The following is a 20,504-nucleotide window of genomic DNA, read 5'->3' as shown; positions in this document are numbered from 1 at the left end:
GAGTGCCATGGTATCATAGTTCACAGCAACCTCAAACTCTTGGGGTTGAGTGATCCTCTTGTCTCAGCCTCCCAAGTACTGGGACTACAGGTGCCCGCCACCATGCCTGGCTAATTTTTATTTTATTCTATTTTTTATATTTTTAAATTATTATTATTATTTAAAAATTTTTTTTTTACTTTTTTTTTAAGAGACAGAGTCTCACTTTGTCACCCTCAGTAGAGTGCTGTGAAGTCACAGCTCACAGCAAACTCTAGCTCTTGGGCTTAGGTGATTCTCTAGCCTCAGCCTCCCAAGTAGCTGGGACTGCCGGCACCGGCCACAACACCCAGCTATTTTTTATTGCAGTTTGGCTGGGGCTGGGTTCGAACTCGCCACCCTTGGTATATGGGGCCAGCATCCTAACTCACTGAGCCATAGGCGCTGCCCAGGTTTTTCCATTTTTAGTAGAGACAGGGTTTCACTCTTGATAAGGCCTTGGTCTTGAACTCCTGAGTTCAATAAATCTATCCACCATAGCCACCCAGAGTGCTAGGATTATAGTCATGAACCACCATAGCTAGCTCTTTGTTCCATTCTTTTTGTTTTTTTTTTTAAAACATACCATCTTTATTTATTTGTTTTTTGCAGTTTTTGGCCGGGGTCAGGTTTGAACCCGCCACCTCTGGTATATGGGACTGGTGCCCTACTCCTTGAGTCACAGGCGCTGCCCCTTTGTTCCACTCTTAATAAACTAGAATTACTAATTTATTTAGTTTGGAAATAGATTTTATTAAGAGATTATATTCTACACTTGCTCTGATTTTGATGTTTTTCTCTGCCTTGTTGGAAATGGGGTGATATTTATAAAAAGTCTTTAGGGAAAGTAAGCTCTGATGACCATTTGTAGAATGAGATATAGTTATAGATTTCATGGTTAAATTAACGATGTAGATGACTAATCTTTATCTGAATCCTCCTATTTGCCATGTTATAGAGTTGAAAAGTGAGATTCAGAGAAGTTTGGTAACTTGCCCAAAGTTAGCTAACAAGTTAAGAGAGATTTAGTTTCAGGATTTTAATACTAAAATTTTTAACCATTCAGTAATATTTATATCTAGAGATTCTGCTTAAATGTTTAAAAACTTAATGAAAACTATATGTTGATCTATATTACTGAAATAGGTTTGTCATTAAAATAATGTAAAAGTTGTTCAGTGATAGTAATAAAAATTGCCACTAGAGGTCAGAACTTAGCTGCTATATGTGCTATAAAAAGTCTGCTCTTTTAGTGGAATATTTTTTTTTGCCAGATGGTAGTCAGGTATTAAATACTATGGCAGTAATATGTATTTGCAGCTGTATTGTAGTCAATGTGTAAAGCTCATTATAGTAGCTGTCTTGTATTAATATGCTATAAGTTTCTAAAAAGTACTTCACCTCTCTAAAGTTTCTTTTGGTTTTCTCATAGATCAGAGATACAATCTTTTATTAAAAAGGATAAAATCATACCATTTGTTTTTCCTATGAGGATATTTAACAGCTATGTTTGCATTTAATGCATTAGCGAAAATTCATAACATGTTCAAGTATGTGCTCTATTATTAATTTCTTTATGTCAGAAGTAATGGAGCTACCTAGTGTCATTCCTCGTAATAGTCTCTAGTAACTGTCACTGGTCATAATGGCCGTGGAATAGAGGTGGAACTTGGAGGATTGTGGACGTCTCACCAGCTCTGGGACTGTACTGAGTGTGTGAGGGTTTCTTCACTTTTGTGCTGTGCCAGAGTGAGTAAGATTCTACAATTTGGAATGTGAGGTCAGAATATGGGTATCTTGAGGAACATTTTTCTTTTTTCTTTTTCCTCTTTTTTTTTTTGAACAGAGCCTCAAGCTATTGCCCTGGGTAGAGTGCTGTGGCGTCACAACTCACAGCAACCTCCAATTCCTGGGCTCAAGTGATTCTCCTGCCTCTGCCTCCCAAGCCACAACCCTGGCTATTTTTTGGTTGCAGCCATCATTATTGTTTGGCGGGCCTGGGCTGGATACAAACCCAGCAGCTCAGGTGTATGTGGCTAGCACCTAGCCTCTTGAGCCATAGGCACTGAGCCGAGGAGCATTTTTCTTATTTTGTGAACAAAAATAGGAACAGAAACCAGAGTCATAGCAGGTGGGGATCAAAAAGTGGTCTTTCTGAGTTCAGTGTGGTAGACAAAGCTCTTGCACTTCCTGAGGTATAAAAACTCATGTATCAAATTGTTTCTTCCCCTCTTACAGCTAGTGTGCGTGTGTGAGGGGGGAGGGGAGGGTGGAGAGTGAGAGGGAGAGACTGGCAGATTCATTGTCCGTCAGTGAGCACTGGCATTACCTTGATTCCTCCAGCACTGATTTAAGAGCATCTTCTATAGTGTCGTGTTAGTTTCTACTCCTGAATAGTCTATAAGTTTTCTTATATCTTTTACATGTGTGCATCCTACTTCTTCCTTATATAGATTTTTTCCCTCACCATATCTCACACATGTGTCAGCATAATCTTTAGGCAATTGTCTTAATACATGCTATTCATAAGGGCTAAGAGAAATAATTAAAATGGGTCAGGTGTGGTGGCTCACACCTGTAATCCTAGCACTCTGAGAGACTGAGGTGGGTGGATTGCTTGAGGCCAGAAGTTTGAGACCAGTCTGAGCAAGAGTGAGATCCCATTTCTACTAAAAATAGAAAAATTAGCTGGGCATTGTGGCAGGTGCCTGTAGTCCCAGGTACTGGGGGGCTGAGGCAACATGTCACTTGAGCCTAGAAGTTTGAGATTGCTGTGAGCAATGATGTTACAGCACTCTAGCCAGGGTGACAGAGTGAAAGTCTGTCTGCAAAAAAAAAGAAGTAATTAAAATGGAAGGATAAGCAAAATTTTGAACCTGCGTCCTGCTGTAGCAGTGCTTACCCTGTAGGTTTTGACTGCTCTCCTTTTACATCCTGGCTCTGGGACCAGAGTTGTAGACTTGACTTTCCCCGGTGCTTGTGGACCATGCGAGGCTCCGTCATGGTGGGGTGGGGGATCTGGTGCAGGGAAGAGTAGTGACTACAGAGAGGTGAGGGAAGTCGTCCATTTCCTGCAGCACTGGCCACAGGGTTTTCTTTTACCCACAGGACTCCAGAGGCTCCCAGCTGAAGGGCTCCAAGGTTGAGTAGAGGGCAGGGGTGGCAGCTGCAACTCTGAGTGTAGTGGACAGATTGTTGAAAACATCTCTGTCACCTTGATATGTGTGTGGGAAAGTATATGTCTTACACTTTTAATTTGTGCTGGAAATATATGTTACCCATGCATGTTACCTTTGGAAATTAATTTTCCTGGAGCTGTTTTCTCAGTCCCCTGATGCCATCTCTATTCATCATTAATTTTCTAAAATTATTTTTGACAGCTACTGAAATATTTGAAGCTGGAAAGGACAAAGGTACTTCAGAGGAACTTGGTAAGGCACTCAAAGAAGTTCTTGAAGACTTTGTATTTCCAGAAGAAGTTGTCCCTGATGTTTGGAAAGCCATTTGTGATGCCACAAGGACAATTATGACAACCCCTTTCTGAAGAAATGACCATTCTTTTTATTTTTAACAAAACACCATGAGATCTACTTTTGGATGCAATAATTAGTACAATTAAACTCTGGTTTAATTATATGTGTATGGAATTCATTCTTTTTTTAATGGAGTTCTTATGTAGTATTCTTAAAATAAATCACCTAACAGATGAGCAATTTTAATATTCATTCAGAAGATTTTTACAAGTTTTAAAAAATTTATTGTTATTATTTTTTATTAAGTCAAATACACATAGATCATGAGTACATTTATGCATATGTGGGATACAATGTGTTGATTTTTTTTTTTATACAATCTGACATGGTTACATCAAACCAATCAACATAGCTTTCATCTCATTTACTTGGTTATTGTGTTAAGACATTAATGTTCTACACTTGACAGATTTGACTTGTACCCTTGCAATATGCTCCATAGGTGTGGTCCCCCTTTTACCCTCCCTCTATCAAAACTCCCTCCCTCCCTTCCCTTCCCACTCCATTTCTCTCCTTCATCCTGGGCTACAGTTGTGTTCTATCTTTCATAACAAAATGTGAATAAATATAAGTAGGTTTCATAGAAGTACTGAGTACATTGGATACTATTTTTAGAAGTTTTAAGAAGTATTTATAGAGCGATGACTTTGCTCCCCACTAACTCTCATGTTTTGTTTTCCACATATGAGTAGTTCTTTTGCTAAATCTTCGTGTAATGAATATTAGAATTGGAATGGTGATTCACCTCATGGAATCTTTATTGTTATACTGGTTTGAACAGGACACGTTCAGGAGAGAAAATGTGAGCTGTGCCTCCCATGGGTCCAGAACCCTTGTTTCTATCCCCTGAGTAAGGGGAGGAAGATACTTACTGTCTGTTGACTTCTCTGGCCCATGTTCTCTCTTTGTAAAATAAAGATTGGGTGATTTTCATTGCTTCTTTGTGATTGCTCTTCAAACTTGTGGTTGAAATCGACTGAGTTGTGTGTGTGTTTGTGTGTGTGATAAGGGTGAAAAAGAGGCAGATTGGGTAGAACCACTTGCATTTGATTTTTTTTTTTGAGGGGGAGTACCTAAAAGATAATTTCTTTTCTCACCCATAACTGTACTGTTTTTATGTTAACTTTTATAAGCACTCTAGGAGATGTTTTATGTTCTTTATAGAATTTTTCTTTTGAAATATATTTACTCAAAATAACTATGTTTGAGGAAAGTTTTTGGAGGCTAAGCAGCAGCCTTTTTCTGCCCCCCAATCTTTAGAGGAGACACCATCAGGAGCAGATCACCTCCTGCTGGGAATAAAGGCACAGGGGAGAACTGAGAGAATGTATTAGCCTATGATTTTAGAGTTCTAGTACATTCCCCCTGAACCTTATGTGACTGAGAAAATTGAGGGTAAATGACTGTGTCATCACTCTTCTGTGACGTTTTACAGATGTAAGAGAAATGGAAATGAAAGGTTTTAATGATCTTTTAACAGAGATCATTAAATAAGGCAGAATGTGGTGTGAACACAACTTCTCAGGGTTAGATGAAAAATGCTGTGTGCTGCCGTGGCAATCAGAGTCACCTGTCAGGGGACATATTCTAGGAAATCAGAAGCAGTTCCCTTTTCATGCTGGGTTATGGTTTGGGTAACTCTGTTGTTTTCTGGGAAAACTTTGATTTTACTGCCATCCACTTCCCTTTTGCTTAAATTTAATGCCACAAAGCTGATATTCTTTGTCTGATTAATCTGAAATCTTCACAGAAGCTGTTTTAGTCATTCACGTGTAATGAAAGTAGCCTGTAGAATACAGATTGTCCCACTGGTCTTGCTCCTCATTTGAACATGGAATCCAGCTCAGGTTGGAATTTGTTGGTGCTGGTTTAGTGGATTTCTTTTGGAGGTTTCAAAATATTTACCAGCTCTCTTGGAAAGACATAAAAAAGGGCTGATATTTTAGGGACAGAAAAGTTACTGGATGACTTAGAAAGTCTATAGAAACAGCTGAAACAACAACAAAATAATTTTTTTGGTACTGGATATTAGATTTGAAGTGAGACGTCATTTATTATTGATGGATGTCAGTTTCACCTTTTCTGGGCGTGCATGAAGACTGAAATGTGGTTACTCCCTGATTTATGGAATGATATCTTCACAATTTTTGTGTGTGTGTAAGGTACCAACATCCATGCATTCAGTGGGCCACTGTCATTACCAAGGGCTTCAGCAGGGCCTGGGTGCAATAGGTTTTTCCTTGAAATGTCCTTATCTCTCGCCTCTATTGCTAAGCTAACGATTAGGTCAGCTTCTTTATGTCATTTTGTTTCCACACCTGAAAATGTATCTATTTGTGAACTTTGTGTCTTTTTGTAACTCTCATTTCACGAAAATCATCTGTTTTTAGCATAATCTGTCAGTGTGGGCTCCCATTCTGCTACTGTGAGACACACCATGTTTTTAAACGTTCCATTTCATCAGCACTGTTAGATGCTGTCAGGATTCTATCCTTTTCCCTTGTTCTTTAGTTATTTTTTCAATGGGGGATGATTAATTTATTTGTTTTTGACCTCCTTCCACTGGAAACAGCACCCTCTTTCAGCAGCGACCACTAAGCACACACACAATGTATGCCTTTTGATTGTGGTAGGGAACGCAGATGATAATTGAGCAGTGAGTTTATGGACAGAGCTGAGTCCTGATCAGATGTACACATTCTGAGAATTACAAGTAGGGATTTCTGTGGGGTTTTAAAAATATAATCACATAATTTTTTGATGGGAAACTTTTTTTTTTGAGACAGACTCTCAAGGTGTTACCCTGCATAGAGTGCGGTGGCATCATAGCTCACAGCAACCTCCAACTCAGGCTCAAGTGATCCTTTTGCCTCAGTTTTTCTATTTTTAGTAGAGACGGAGTCTTGCTTTTGCTCAGACTGGTCTTGAACTCATGAGCTCAAGCAGTCCACCCGCCTCAGCCTTCCAGAGTGCCAGGATTAATGGCATGAGCCATGATGCTTAGCCTATGATGTGAAACTCTTTAAGAATTCTATTATAAAAGTAGTAATTGGTTAACATCTGTTTGGAACTGCTATATCCAATGTTATAATTAGAACTTAATTTTTTCACATGATGTATAATATGCAACATACCCCCCTGTAACTTTAGTAAATAGATATTTTCCAAGTAAATCACACTTTATTTAGTTCCGTGTTACTGTGAGATCTTCATCACATCTTGAGACTCCCTGATCATCAGTTATCATTGCCTGTCTAGCAGAGTAGCAAAATGAATTTCATCAGCGAAATGGAGTTTTCAATATAATGTTTCTTCTAAATAGAGCACAGTTATCAAGCAAAGATATGAAAGATTGATCAAATAATGGTCCTTTTACTCTCTGATATATCTAAAAATTTATGGATATCAACAGCATTGCATTATGCTGGTGGAGGGACCAGGTTAGAAGAACACTGAAGTGTTTACCCAAGCTAATCGTGAAGACAGAGACAGGAGATGCTGTTCAGCTCACAGACACAAGTATTAGCGCCCCGTGCAAAATGCACATCTATTATTTTCTCAACACAGATTGGAGGAGATGAGTAATTACAAGTTCTCACTGATACTGTGGTTATAAAATGTTTCTAAAATTGTGAAGTCTATAAATGGCACAGGTTGTCCCTACCCTATTACCTGAAGACTTAGTTCTAAGAAATGACTCATGGTTGTCATCTGCTAGGAAGGTGACGACTGAATATCACATCTTTATTTCAATGGAGACATTAGTCTCCATAAGACGTGAGTATAGCCATGGATATTTTTCAAGCAATAACAAAAAGGAGAAATTAAAGACTACTTCCTAAAGGTAGTTTGGAGTGAACGTTTAATATTTTGAACCATTTTTGCCATGCAATAGTATTGACTATGTACATTACATTCCTCTTTTTTGGGAAAAAAGAAATGGTCTTTTTTATAAAAATCATAGCATATACTTAAAAAAATTTTTTGATATTGAAATTTGGGGGTCTATTAACCAATATATGAAAGTGTAAATTATTTTGATATGGTTCTAAAATTTATTATTTATATTTCTGCTTATAGATATACACGTTTAGTTATGAGTTGATCAAAATACAATGCTCTAATTTTGTATTTCTTATGATTGAAAATATGTCTCCTGAAAATAAAAATCTTTTCATGAAAAAAATGATGGGTATTTTTGTCATAAGAAAGGATTGGGTTTAACAATTGTAGACTTTTTAATATTGTTTAAATAAATGCCAGGAATAACACAAAAGATTTTTCAGGTCTTTATCTTTTTAACATGTCTTTGGTACATTTTTTCGTAATATATTTTGTGCAAAGTATCAAATTTCAAAATTATTTGCTTTGATTCAGTAGAAATGCATACATCTGCCATAATCCTCTAAGATAAAAGTCGTAAGCTGTTTCTCTTAGAAGACGGAGGTTTACCCACGGGGACACTTCTCCTTTATTCCTTCACTTATCAAATTTTGTGATAGTGGTTTTCTAAACAATTGTGTGAGTTAACAAGTGGAAGAAACACCAACCCACCTAGTCGCTCTTAGGTCATTATGCCTAGAAAGCCCACAGGCTGATCTTTGCTCAGTTCTTCATTAGCTCATAGCCTTCCTACCTAAAATAGGCATTGAGAGAGCTCAATAAAAGCTGAGGGGTCAAAGCTCTCTGGGTCTCTATTGTGTTTCACCACAGGTAATGGAAGGCCCCTGGGCCCAGCTGTAAACTTTCTATCTTTGTCTTCATTGTCCCCATTTGGTTAATTCTACTTTAGCAGGTACCCCACTATCCTGGTGAGCTGCTGGTCCCCTAGTCTTGAACTCCTAAATTCAAGTGATCCTCCACCTTGGCCTCCCGGAACTCTAGGATGACAGGCATGAGACATACATGCAGTGTTTGATACTTACAATTACATAAGTAAATATTAGCTATATATTTATCCTTGTTAGGTATTTTATCCTCTTCTAGTTTTGCATAGGTAGATCCTCTGAAACTATGGTTTCTTAAGAACATTTTTGTTTTCAGTAGAGTGGCGTTGATGTGCATGGTAAGAAGACTGTTCTCTCTCATTGACAGTAATTTCTGTGGGTTCTGTGGTTTTGATTGCAGAAGAGCTAAGCTTGTAAAAATGCTACTTGAATTGTCCTTGTACAGATTTTCTCTCAGCCAGGGTCCCTTCACACAGGGATAGAGGACTAAATGTGATGGATGCTTTATCTTATATGTCATCTGAAAATGCGTTTATCATTTCTAAATATTACAAATCTGATGAATTAATTTAACCTGGGAAAAGTGGTTTCCCTAAAAATTAGGTTATTATATACATAATTTGATTCGTTTTCATTTAAATGTAACAGCTTTTCAGTGAACAGCAAACAGATATAAATATGAAATAAATCAGAAACTTTCTTCCCCATAAAATGAAACATGACCTCTTCTGCAGTGGCACAGGAGGAAAATGAGGAAATCCCGTGAACTGAAGGGCCAGAGAGAGAGCCCTTCAGCTCTGAGAGAAGGGCAGGGCCACACTCCCACAAGGCCCTTCCCTTCTCTACTCCTTTACCGGCTCTGTAGTCTCTGTTCCATCTCAGGATTCCTCAGGCCTTGGACCTGGATTCCTGCCCCCCATTCTACCCTCATTTCCTTGGTGACCCATCTATTCCCTTGGCTTTAAACATCTTTACTTTCATGACTCTCTCTCTTTTTTTTTTTTTTTTTGAGACACAGCCTCACAGAGCCTTTTTTTGAGACAGCTATCTCCCTGGGTAGAGTGCTGTGGCATCACAGCTCACAGCAACCTCCAACTCCTGGGCTCAAGCGAGTCTCCTGCCTCAGCCTCCCAAGCAGCTGGGACCACAGGTACCCGCCACAGTGCCCGGCTATTTTTTGGTTGCAGCCATCATTGTTTTGGTGGCCCGGGCTGGATTTGAACCCACCACCTTAGGTGTATGTGGCTGGTGCCTCAGCCACTTGAGCCACAGGCGCTGAGCCACTTTTATGACTCTCAAACTTAGATCCCCCAGTCAGATGTCTCATCTGACTCCAAACTCAGATATTCAACTTCTGCCTTGACATCTCTACTTGGTGTCTCAAAACTTTAACATGTCCAGAGAGAAACTTTAGATTTTTCTTAAAAGTCTTGCTTTCCTGGATTTTCTCTGACAGGAAGTGTCATCTCATTTTCCCTCAAGGCTCCTTTACCTGCCCTATCAGATTCATCTGTAAGCCCTTTTCATTGTATCTCCCCAGGTGTCTCCCTGATATCTCCTTGTTTTCCCCACTTTTATCATCACCTTTGAGTCCATACCCTGTGTCTCCTCTGGGCTGCTGCAGTGGGCTCTGGGCTGGCCCCTCGGCCCCCAACTCCTGCCTTCTCCTGGAATGTACACAGCGATGACAGAGCCCTCAGGATGTCTGTGGTAGGACAAGAGGGTGCAGCTTTTCTTTTTCCTAAGTGGGAATGTAAATATTTCATTTCTGGAAGAGTTGGATATTAAGCTCTTCTGTCTCTGAGGGAAGGAGCACTAGCTTTTGGATTTTACAAATTCTGCTACTAAAGGGCCCACAGAGTCCACTGTGAGAGCCAGGAGGATGGCAAAGGAACAAGGAAGAATTACACAGGTGTGGACTGAAGGCTATAACGAAGGGTGCGTGTATGTGTGTGTGTGTGTGTGCGTGTGTGTGTGAGATATGAATTAGATGTTCAAGCAGAGGAAGGCCCACTGTGGCCAGATGGAACAGGCCAGGTGTGGTGGCTCATGCCTGCAATCCTGGCACTGTAAGAGGCCAAAGAGGAGTTTGGAGGAGGCTCAGGAGTTTGAGACTAGACTGAGAAAAAGTGAGCCCCCATCTCTACTAAAAATAGGAAAACTAGCTGGGTGTGGTGGCACAGGCCTGTAGTCCCAGCTACTTGGAAGGCTGAGGCAAGAGGATCACTTGAGCCCAAGGGTCTGAGGTTGCTGTGGGTTAGGACACCATGGCACTCTACCTAGGGTGACAGAGTGAGATTTGTCTCAAAAAAAAAAAAAAAAGATAAACAGAAAAAAAACCCTTCAGAATATTTCTGATCTCTTAAGATCCACCATGGCCTCAACATGGATGATATTTAAGCACTGTTAGAGGTTTCCAGAGAAACAGAAACAGAATGGAGATATGTATATGGGAATATGAGAGTTACAGAATTGGGTAGCATGGTTATGGAGGCAGAGAAGTCCCATGATCTGCCATCTGCAGCCTGGAGAACCAGGGAAGGCTTGAATCCTAAGGCCTGAGGATGAAGGTGGAGTGGAGTGATGTGAAAGTCCTGGGCTTGAAAGTCTGAGAACCAGGAGCACCTGTGTCCAAGGTCAGGCAAAGACATGTCCCACCTCAAGCAGAGAGAGATAGAGATAGAGATAGAGATAGAGATAGAGATAGAGATAGAGATAGAGAGAATGAATTTGCTTTTCCTGTTTCTTTTTTATTCTTTTCAGGCTCCAGATGGGTTGAATGATGCCTAAACACATTAGGAAGGGCCATCTGGTTTATTCAGCTCACCTGTTCCATGCTGATCTCCTCTGGAAACACCCTCCTAGACACACCCAGAAATAATGTTTGCCAGCTACCTGGGCATCCCTGAGCCCAGTCAAGTTGATATAAAATTAACCAGCACCCGAGTCCCTTGCAGAAGTGTGACTCATTGACCTGAGATGGGCACATTCACAGCTCTGGCATTTCCCACCCCCTCTCTGTTCCTGTCATCAAAGTGTTTGAGGATTTGTTTGTCATCAGCCTTGCCTGTTATTGCCCAGCAGGGGTGTCACTCAATCAGCCCAAACCTTTCTGCTTATATCTGTAGGTGCCCTACTCCCAGACACTACTTTGTGCAATGACATGACCCAGTGCATAAGCTTTAGAAAGGAGAGGTGGTCCCTTGGACACCTGGTAGAATGGTCCCTTTGGACCTGTACTTGGGGAGGCTTGACTGACCTAGCATGAAACCCCTGGTTGGGGCATGAGAGAATGACCTTTCCTACTACACATTACTGGGATCACATCACTCCCCTTCAAGCTCCTTTAGTGGCCTCTGTAGCCCTGCCCACTGCATTGCCATACTCCCCTTGTTCCATGCTGTGGTTACATTGAACTTTCTTTCACTTTCTCAGAGCTTTTATTGCTTTCTATTTTCTCTGCCTTCAGAAGCAACCCTCCTCCTATTTGCACAGCCATGTCCTTGCCATCCTTTGGCTATTATTTTATTCTGTTCAGTTTTAAAGATGATGTCCCACTATGCTGCCTAGGCAGGGCTTGAACTCTGCGTTCAAGCCATCCTCCCGCCTCACCCTTCTGAGTAGCTCAGACTACAGGTGCTTGCCCCTGGGCCCCTCTCTGGTTATTAGTTTGAATGCCACTTCTCTGGAGAAGCCTTGCTGACCTTTCCCCTCCCCTTCTTCTCCGTATTCTCCATCTCAGCCCTCATTTGCTTCCATTATATACACAGATATTAGTGATTGCTTTATTTGTATGCATTTATTATTTTCTCCTTGAGTATATTTCTTGGGATGGGATTGTTCCTGTCTTTCTCACCCTTGTGTCACCAGCACTTAGCATAGAGCCTGGGATATATTAAAGATGAAGAAGAAAAATTATTGATGGGGAACTTCAATATTTTTGAATGTCCACTTTGTGCCTAGTTGCACACTAACGTATCACCCCACCTAATCTTTAGAACTTCTTCAGGTAGGTAATGATTACGTCTTTTTTAAAGATGTAGAGCTGGCCCAGCAAAATTACTTGCTCTAGGGCACATGTTTGGTTAGTGGCACAGGCAAGATTTGAACTTAGTTTTAAGGCCTGAGCTCTCTCCAAGGTGCAGTCTGTTAATATTTTACCAGAACAATGTGAAATGTACTAGTCACTCAACCGAGGAAAGTTGTGTAGGGGATTAGAGAGGGAGAGCAAGGTTATAGATTCAATTAATTTGTCTCTTCATCCTAAGTAAGGGAACAGCTTCATAGAGGTCAGGCCAAGAAGAAGTAGATTTAAATGGCTAAGTGATGGATTTTAGGTTAGAAACCACACGGTGAAGAATTTTAGTGGTTCTTTAGTAAAAACATAAAATAAAATTAGTAATTATCATTACTATTATTATTATTATTTTTTTGGTTGTTGCTGTTTGGCCAGTGCCAGGTTCAAACTCACCACCCTTGGTATGTGGGGTCGGCACCTACTCACTGAGCCACAGGTGTTGCCCCAAATTAGCAATTATTAAATCTGGAATATTTCAACATTATGGTCACTGGAATAATAATTCTTGCTAGTATGATTAGGAGAAAACAAAAAAGATTGTGATTATAAAGGTGCTGACCATTTCTTGGAGAATGAAGATAAGGGCTGACCTTAGAATCCTTAAAGCTTTTCCAGGTATTTTGGTTTCTATAGTTGTTGTTTAGTTTATATTTCAAAAAAGTAGTAAGGGCAATTGCTGTGTTTCCTTTATAGTATGGAACAGAAAATTTAAGGAAGTAACAGCTTGTTATCAAGCCCTGTGTGCCATTTACTGTTTGAAAATGATGGTAGCATTTGAGGTTTTATGGACTGTGGAATCTTCTTAGTAACCACTTTTAAAACTCTGAGATATGTAAGTTCTGAGGAATCAATTGGAAAATTATATTGCTTCAGAAGGCCCATTTCTAGACTAAAACTCTAATTTGTATGCTGAAGGGATGAATTTAGAGATGATTCAAATTCCCTTAATGTATTTCCAACTCAACACTTTCCTATACAGAAAACCAGTCAATTTAACATATTAACTTGTGAGATAATGAGTAAGGAATACTTGGGAGACTTCCCTCAATGTTAAAGTAAGACAGTTTGTAACTGTGTTGATTTTAAAAAAAACCAAAATCTATCATGTTCCTTTTCAGAGAATCAAACATTCATTTGCAATAGGAACATGTTTATTGAATTCCAACTTAAATGAGGTTCAGGGAGACTGAAACGGGACAGTGGCATTTTAGAGAGTGATCATTCTAAATTCTATGCAGTGTGTTTGCGGCTCTCCTTTTCAACTTTCTTGATAAACACAGCTAATCACATTGGTTTAATCTTTTCAAATGAAGTAGCTATATTCCAGAAAGTTTCCTTCAGGTTGATCTAATGTTTATTTCACTAATTAGAAGATCTCTCACCCTCTCTCAACCCCAGTTCTCCCAATATGGTAGAAGTGAATTCACCAGGCTCTTTCTTGTTTCTACCTTGGCTGACCAGTAGGTGGCATTGCTTGCCTTGGCTGCTACCTTAAGGCTACCTTAAGGCTACTCTGTGAACCTGAGTAGCCAGTTATTTGTTTTATTCTTGCTGTATCCATTCTGATTCGTCCAGTCTGATTTTTGTGTTCATCTGTGATCACAGTAAGGAGAGCCCCATGTTAGCTAAAGTGTCTTTGATACCCAGATAGCTTCTTTTCCCCAACCTTGGGGATTATATCGTGGGGTCCCAGAGGATATTCAAAGTGAGTGACTAATTCTATCAAAACAACCAAGGTTCCTCTAGACCTGAGAGGTGAAGAAATAACCAAGCACTGAAGTGATGCAGAGGTGATTATGGTTAATATCCTGTGAAAGTTATAGATGACTTCATACCACGCATAAAATTAAATAGGTACGTTAAAGCTTTAAAACCCTATTCATGACTTCAAACCTTTTAAATGAGGTTCAAGCAAACAGTTAATTATGACTTAAATTATTCTTTGCTCAAATACATAAAACAAGTTGAATTTCTTTGCATCTAGTAATCAATATTATGTGGATAATTCATACTAGGATTTTATTTCCACTGAGATAGAATTATGGTCAGACATTGATTCATATATTACTGTTTCAACAGCTGCCAGTTGAAGCGTTTCTTCTTTCTGACATTTTTCACATTTAAGTTATTCCCCAATATTTTTGAGCTATAATGTTGTGAAAACTTTCCTCTTATTTAGTGCATATTAGTTCTGTTATCACCAGATGTTCCTTGGGAGCCTCATTAGCTAGAGTTAAATGACATTTGTTACAATCAAAAGTTTTATAAGTTGGAATATGAATAGTTTTCTGGAATTATAAAAATATAGAACTGCTTCCTTAAAAGACCATACTTGCCTGTTCTTGGTGCAGGGCCGTTATGAGTGATTTCCCGCTGCTGTGTGATTTTGGGTTGCATGAGAGAAGCAGGTGCATCACGATTCAACATCCTCCATCTAGAATCATGTCCCTGGGATAGCAGAGAGGTAAAAGCAAAGGGGAAGTTGAAAAGAATCAGTAGCTTCTAGGGAATTTCCTGTCATTAACCCTATGGAAAAGTAGTGTTGTCTGTATTATCTTATTCTATCTATCTATTCATTTTTGCATTATCTTATCTATTTTTTTCTATTATCTTATTTTAAATGTCTGAATTCTTCACACTGCTTTGATCATAAGAATTTCATAATGTTTGGAGCTTAGTAATTGGTTCCAGGAGTAGCATAGACAATTAGGTGGTGAATGTCACACATTAAATCATTGTTAGATTTATTAACATAGCTGATTTGTGGCTCATTTTTACACAAATGTTTGTTTTCTCTGTCCACAGTGTTTTATTACGTATAGCATCTTCCTCTTAGTTGGAACCAAATTTCCAAACAGTAGCCTGTGAGAGAGCATGTTCCCCTGATTGACAGCTGTGGGGACCTATCTATGTGCCTGATTCCCTTCCCTTCCCTTCCCTTCTTTCTTTCTTTCTTTTCTTTTCTTTTTTTTAAGATAAAAGCTTGCTCTGTTGCCCAGGCTGGAGAGCATCATAATCATCATCATTATCATCATAGCTTGCTGCAGTCTTGAACTTCTGAGCCCAAGTGACCCTTCCACCTCAGTCCTGAGTAGTTAGGACTACAATGCCAATACACCTGAGTAATTTTTAAATTGTTTTTAGAGACAGGGTCTAGCTCAGGCTGGTTTCCCACTTTTGGGCTCAAGTGACCCTCCTGCCTCAGCCTCCAAAGTGCTGGGATTACCACCATGTCTGTCTCATTTTCTATGGATCTGGAGGATTATGATTCATCTTCTTGAGGTCATGAACAATCTCCACCCTGAGTATCAAGTCTCATTGCCCTTGAGAGGGTGTGCCTCCCCTTGGGCTTGGACCTCTCATTGTTCCTAGGACCTATAAAGTGGTTTTTATATAAACTATGGTATCTTGTTAGTCAGGATTCAGTTATAGAGAACAAAATCTGTTCTGTTTTAAGTAGAAAGAGATTTAGTATAGATTACTAAAAAGGCCTCAGAATTGTTTGAAGGACTCCAGAGAAGACTTTCATGTGGGGACAAAGACACTAGAATGAATTCCCAAAGCCTTGCTGCCTAGTTTGGCTGCCAAAGCTGCTTCTGCTAAATTACTACTGACTCTGGGGCCATAACATTTCCTGCCTATCTGTCCTTGGGTGAGCAATGCCCCATGCCCTGTCTCTCTCATGATTAACTTGGTTTTGAATTCAGGTGTTGAGTGTACAATATTGGCAGAATTAAATCATATTTGGAACTCACAGCTGCAAGGAAATCTAAGAAAGATCATTTAGCTTTTTGGATATGACAATATAGGAAGGATAACACAGAGAGATTGAAATAGATGATGAGCATGCCAGTCCACTTTTTTTTTTTGTCATTACCAATAGCCTGTATTTAAATCAGATCAGTCCAACCTTACTTTCCAAATTGGTAAAATTCCAACTAAATGTTTTTTGCCATGATGAATGGTAAGGAGACAGCTAGAACACATACATAGATAGACAGGTAAAATATCTTTCCTTTATGCTGCCATGCTTCTAAATGAACAAGAATTAGCTAACATCTTTTGTTGAGGCTTATGTGAAAGTTGGCAGAGATAACTATTGGATATGGGATACAACAATACCACCCAAGCAGACACCACTGTCTTTTGTTGTTGTTTTTTGAGCCTGAGTTTCAGTCTGTCACCTTGGGTAGAGTGTCATGGCATCACCATAACTCACAGTAACCCCAAACTCTTGGGCTCAAATGATCTTCTTGCCTCAGCCTCTCAAGTAGCTGGTACTATAGGTGCCTGCCACAATGCTCAGCTATTTTTAGAGACAAAGTCTTGCTCTTGCTCAGGCTGGTCTCAAACTCTTGAGCTCAAGCTACCCACCCACCTTAGCCTCCCAGATTGCCAGGATTACAGGCATGAGTCACAGCACCCACCTGACATGACTTATTTTTTAAGACAAAAATAACCTAATTAGAGGCTTTTATTCTGGAAAACATGTAGTACCAGTGAATTTCAAAGATTAAATGTTGAGTTGTGTGGCACAAGGCAACTTGATGGCACACTCCTCCCTCTCCGTTTCTCTGGTGACAGGGCGTATATCAGGGCTGCTTTTAGTTTGGGACTCAGTGACGGGGCAATCATCTGCTGTATTTTTGTTTCATTTATATTTTATTTGCCTTACTGGGAGACTTAAGTGTTCTAGTGTTTTTACTTTTCTTAAAAAATTTCTTTGTTCCTATACAAATGGTGGTTCACTAGAGATGACTGTATTAGGCTAACTTCACTATTTTAGAATATCTCAAAGCAAAGGGAATAGACAAGTCATATCAAGAAGTTAAGGGCAGGAGTGCCAAGCAAGATGGCAGATTAGAAGGATCTCCAGGCTGGCCTCTCCCAACAAGACAGGGTAAAGAGCAATAACCCAACAATATTTGGCTGTGGGAACCCACCTGGGTTCATCCCTTCTGGGCACAGCAAGATGGTGGTTGACTGCAGGAGACAGTGGGACATCTGGAACAGAAGGCAAGTTCCTGGGAGCTGGCAGAGACTGGCTGGCCAGCCCTCTCATGGAGGTCTGGTAGGGAAGGAGCCATTCTGCAATTTGTGGATTTGGGGGAAAGCTAGGCATTGGAACCACTATAGAAAGACTGCACTAGCAGTGGGATTCAAACAGTGTACACCCACCAGGTTTGACTAGCAGAGTTGAGAACCTAACACCACAGTGCCACCCGTGGGGGCGGGGGGGAATATATACATATGTATAGGGAGTCACAGCTCATAGCAACCTCCAGCTCTTGGGCTTAGGTGATTCTCTTGCCTCAGCCTCCCGAACAGCTGGGACCACAGTTGCCTGCCATAATGCCCCATGTTGCAATTTGGCCGGGGCCAGGTTTGAAACCACACTTGGTATATGGGGCTGGCGTCCTATTCACTGAGCCACAGGCACCGCCCATATTTATTTTTTTCTTTGTTAGTGTTTTTTTTCTTTTCTCTTTTTGGTTGTTGAGTTGATAGTTGATACTGTCATTTAAGTTTTTTTGTCTTGTTTTATGCTAGTTTGTTTGGTTGTTTCTTAATCTCCATTTTTACTTTCCTCAAGAGTGAGGGCTCCTGTATTTTAGTTACAGTATCTCAACCCCATTTATTCTCCATCTCTGTTTTAGTTCTCTCCCTTTTTCTCTTTGGGTAGAGGCACTTTTTTACTTATCTCATCTTTTCCACATAAACTTGTCATACAACTCCTAAGATATCCCCTACCCCCCATTTTCTTTTGTTTCTTTCTGGTTTCTTCTCTCTTCTTTTTTTCTTTATCCGAAATAACTATATTTTAAACTTTCCTTATTCTTATTTATTTATTTTTATGTTCTTTCTCTCTTTTTTTCCTGAGAACTGGGTGGTCTTGGTATTGATCTAGATAGGAAGTCACGGCAGAGGTCTGGCTCAAGGACCTCCTCAAGGAGGTCATGAGATCACAGTCTAGGGAGACCTTTTACTTTTGGCCTGTGGAAACATAGCATTGGCAAGTCTCAACTGCTGAACTTTTCTTTCTGTTTTTCCTATTTTTATTTTCTTTTCCCTTTTTATTTTCTTTCTCTTCAGAGTTAAGGTCTTGCTTTCCACATGTTGGTAAGGAGCTCCTGATAGGAGAGACCTACCCAGCCTGAACTTCCTTAATGCTTCATTTGCAGGTGTGGCCATAGCATTCTGCTGAACACTTCCATTTCTCCTGTTACTTTCAATCTCTCTTTCTGTTCTCCTTGTCTTCTATTCTTTAATTCTTTTTTTTTTTTAAATTCTCCTTCCTTTTTGTTTCCTTCTTTTTTCTTCTTTCTTCCCTTTCCTCTTCTTTCTTCCTGCTTGCTCTTTACCCTTCTCTTCCTGTGGCCTTATACCAAGAGGCTGCTTTAATACCTAAGCTCTGAGACAAGGTAATTTAAAGCAAATGAAGAAGTGAGAAGGAAAAAGTGTGGCAAGAAGGTGGACAAGAAGAAAACACACATGAGAGGAACTAACAGAAAAATTCTGGCAACATGAAAAAGCAAAACAGAGTAACTCCCCCAAGGGACCATGAGGCAGCCAGCTATTGCAGAGGCCTCCACCTATAAAAAATTAATAGAATTGACAAAAAGGGAATTTAAAATATGGATAATAAAGGGAATGGGTAAGAAAGTAGAAAAAAAGAACCAAAAGATGGTGAGAAACATGTAAAATATTGAAAAGCTATGGCAGAACTTAATGAAATGAAGGAGACAATCAGGGAATGTAAAGATGCAGTAGAAAGTATCAAAAACAGATGAGATTATGGAGAAGAAAGGATCTTAGAGCTAGGATAAAGTTCTTTAGTTAACCTTGTGGTCAAAGAGGTAGAAAAGAGAGTAGAACAGTTGCTCAGGGAACTATGGGACTTAATGAAGCATTCAAACATATGGATAGTAGGGATTCCTGAATGGGAATGATCATCTGAAAGGAACAGAAGCCCCACTGGAGAAAATCACAAATGAAAAATTCCCAAGTTTCACAAAAGATTCCAACACACTCCTTTTAGAGGGTCATTGAACTCCAGGTCATCTCAACTCAAACAGAGCCTCTTCAAGAGACTATATCATGAACTTGTCCACAGTAAAGACAAAAAAGGAAACTTTGCAAACAGCAGAAATAAATGCCAACTGACCTACAGGGGCAAAGCCATTAGGTTGACCATAGACTTATCAACTGAAACTTTCAAAGCCAGAAAAGATTGGTCATCCATCTTTAACCTTCTTAAGCACAACACTTTTCACCCCAGAATTCTGTATCCTGCTAAACTAAGCTTCAAAATTGATGGAGAAATCAAATCTTCTGATGATATGCAAACATTGAGGAAATTTGTCACAACAAAACCAGCTCTATAGGAAGTATTTAGACCTCTTATAAACACTGTCCATCACAACAGACTACCAGCAAAATTAACACACAGAAACAAAAGGTCAAAACTTAGCTTCATAATCATGCAAAGAAAAAACTATGCAATGGACTTTCACAAAATACGATGAATAGAATTTCACCACACTTATCAATTATCTCAATAAATGTAAATGGCTTGAGCTCCCCACTGAAGAGGCACAGGCTGGCTGACTGGATAACAAAAATCACAAACTATCCAGATGCTTTCTATAGGAAAGACATCTAACCTTGAAAGACAAATCAAGACTCAGGGTTAAGAGATGGAAAACAGTATATCAGGCAAATGGAAAATAGAAGAAAGGAGGGGTTGCAATTTTATTTTCAGATACAAGTGGATTTAAAGCAACTAAAGTCATATCATATGACTACTTGGAATATATATATGTGGGGAAAAAAAGACTTAAATTGATTCAACATGGGTAGAAAACCTGAAGAGTTCAGTAACCTTTGAAGAATTCTCCCTAGCTGCCAAATGACACTATGTGGAAATAATTAGACAATGTGAATTTTTTTTGTTTGTTTAGGAAAAAAATAATGCCTGTTTCATAGAAACTGTAGCTTCATCATGCTGAATTGTTTTTGTTGTTTAGTTTTTTAAGATATAGCGGTCTTGGTCTGTCACCCAGGCTGGAGTACAGTGATGTGACTATAGCTCACTGTAACCTCAAACTTGTGGGCTCAAGTGATCCTTCCTGCCTCCATCTCCTGAGT

The 20,504-nt window shown here is 39.6% G+C and overlaps 1 protein-coding gene across 1 annotated transcript in view; it reads left to right on the top strand.

Annotated features, from left to right (window-relative positions):
• Positions 1-3,608, top strand: part of LOC100957496 (PDZ domain-containing protein GIPC2-like) — a 42,482-nt gene extending 38,874 nt beyond the window's left edge. Inside the window, exon 6 of the mRNA XM_003784300.3 lies at positions 3,399-3,608. Coding sequence (XP_003784348.3) covers positions 3,399-3,562 — 164 coding nt within the window. The 3' untranslated portion in view covers positions 3,563-3,608. The remainder of the gene's footprint in view (positions 1-3,398) is intronic.
• Positions 3,609-20,504: the final 16,896 nt, after the last annotated feature.

The sequence above is a fragment of the Otolemur garnettii genome, unplaced genomic scaffold (assembly GCF_000181295.1).
Source record: "Otolemur garnettii isolate 467f Iridium unplaced genomic scaffold, OtoGar3 scaffold00010, whole genome shotgun sequence".
NCBI lineage: Eukaryota > Metazoa > Chordata > Mammalia > Primates > Galagidae > Otolemur > Otolemur garnettii.
Note: the sequence above shows the minus strand (reverse complement) of the source record. Positions and strands in the feature narration are given on the sequence as shown.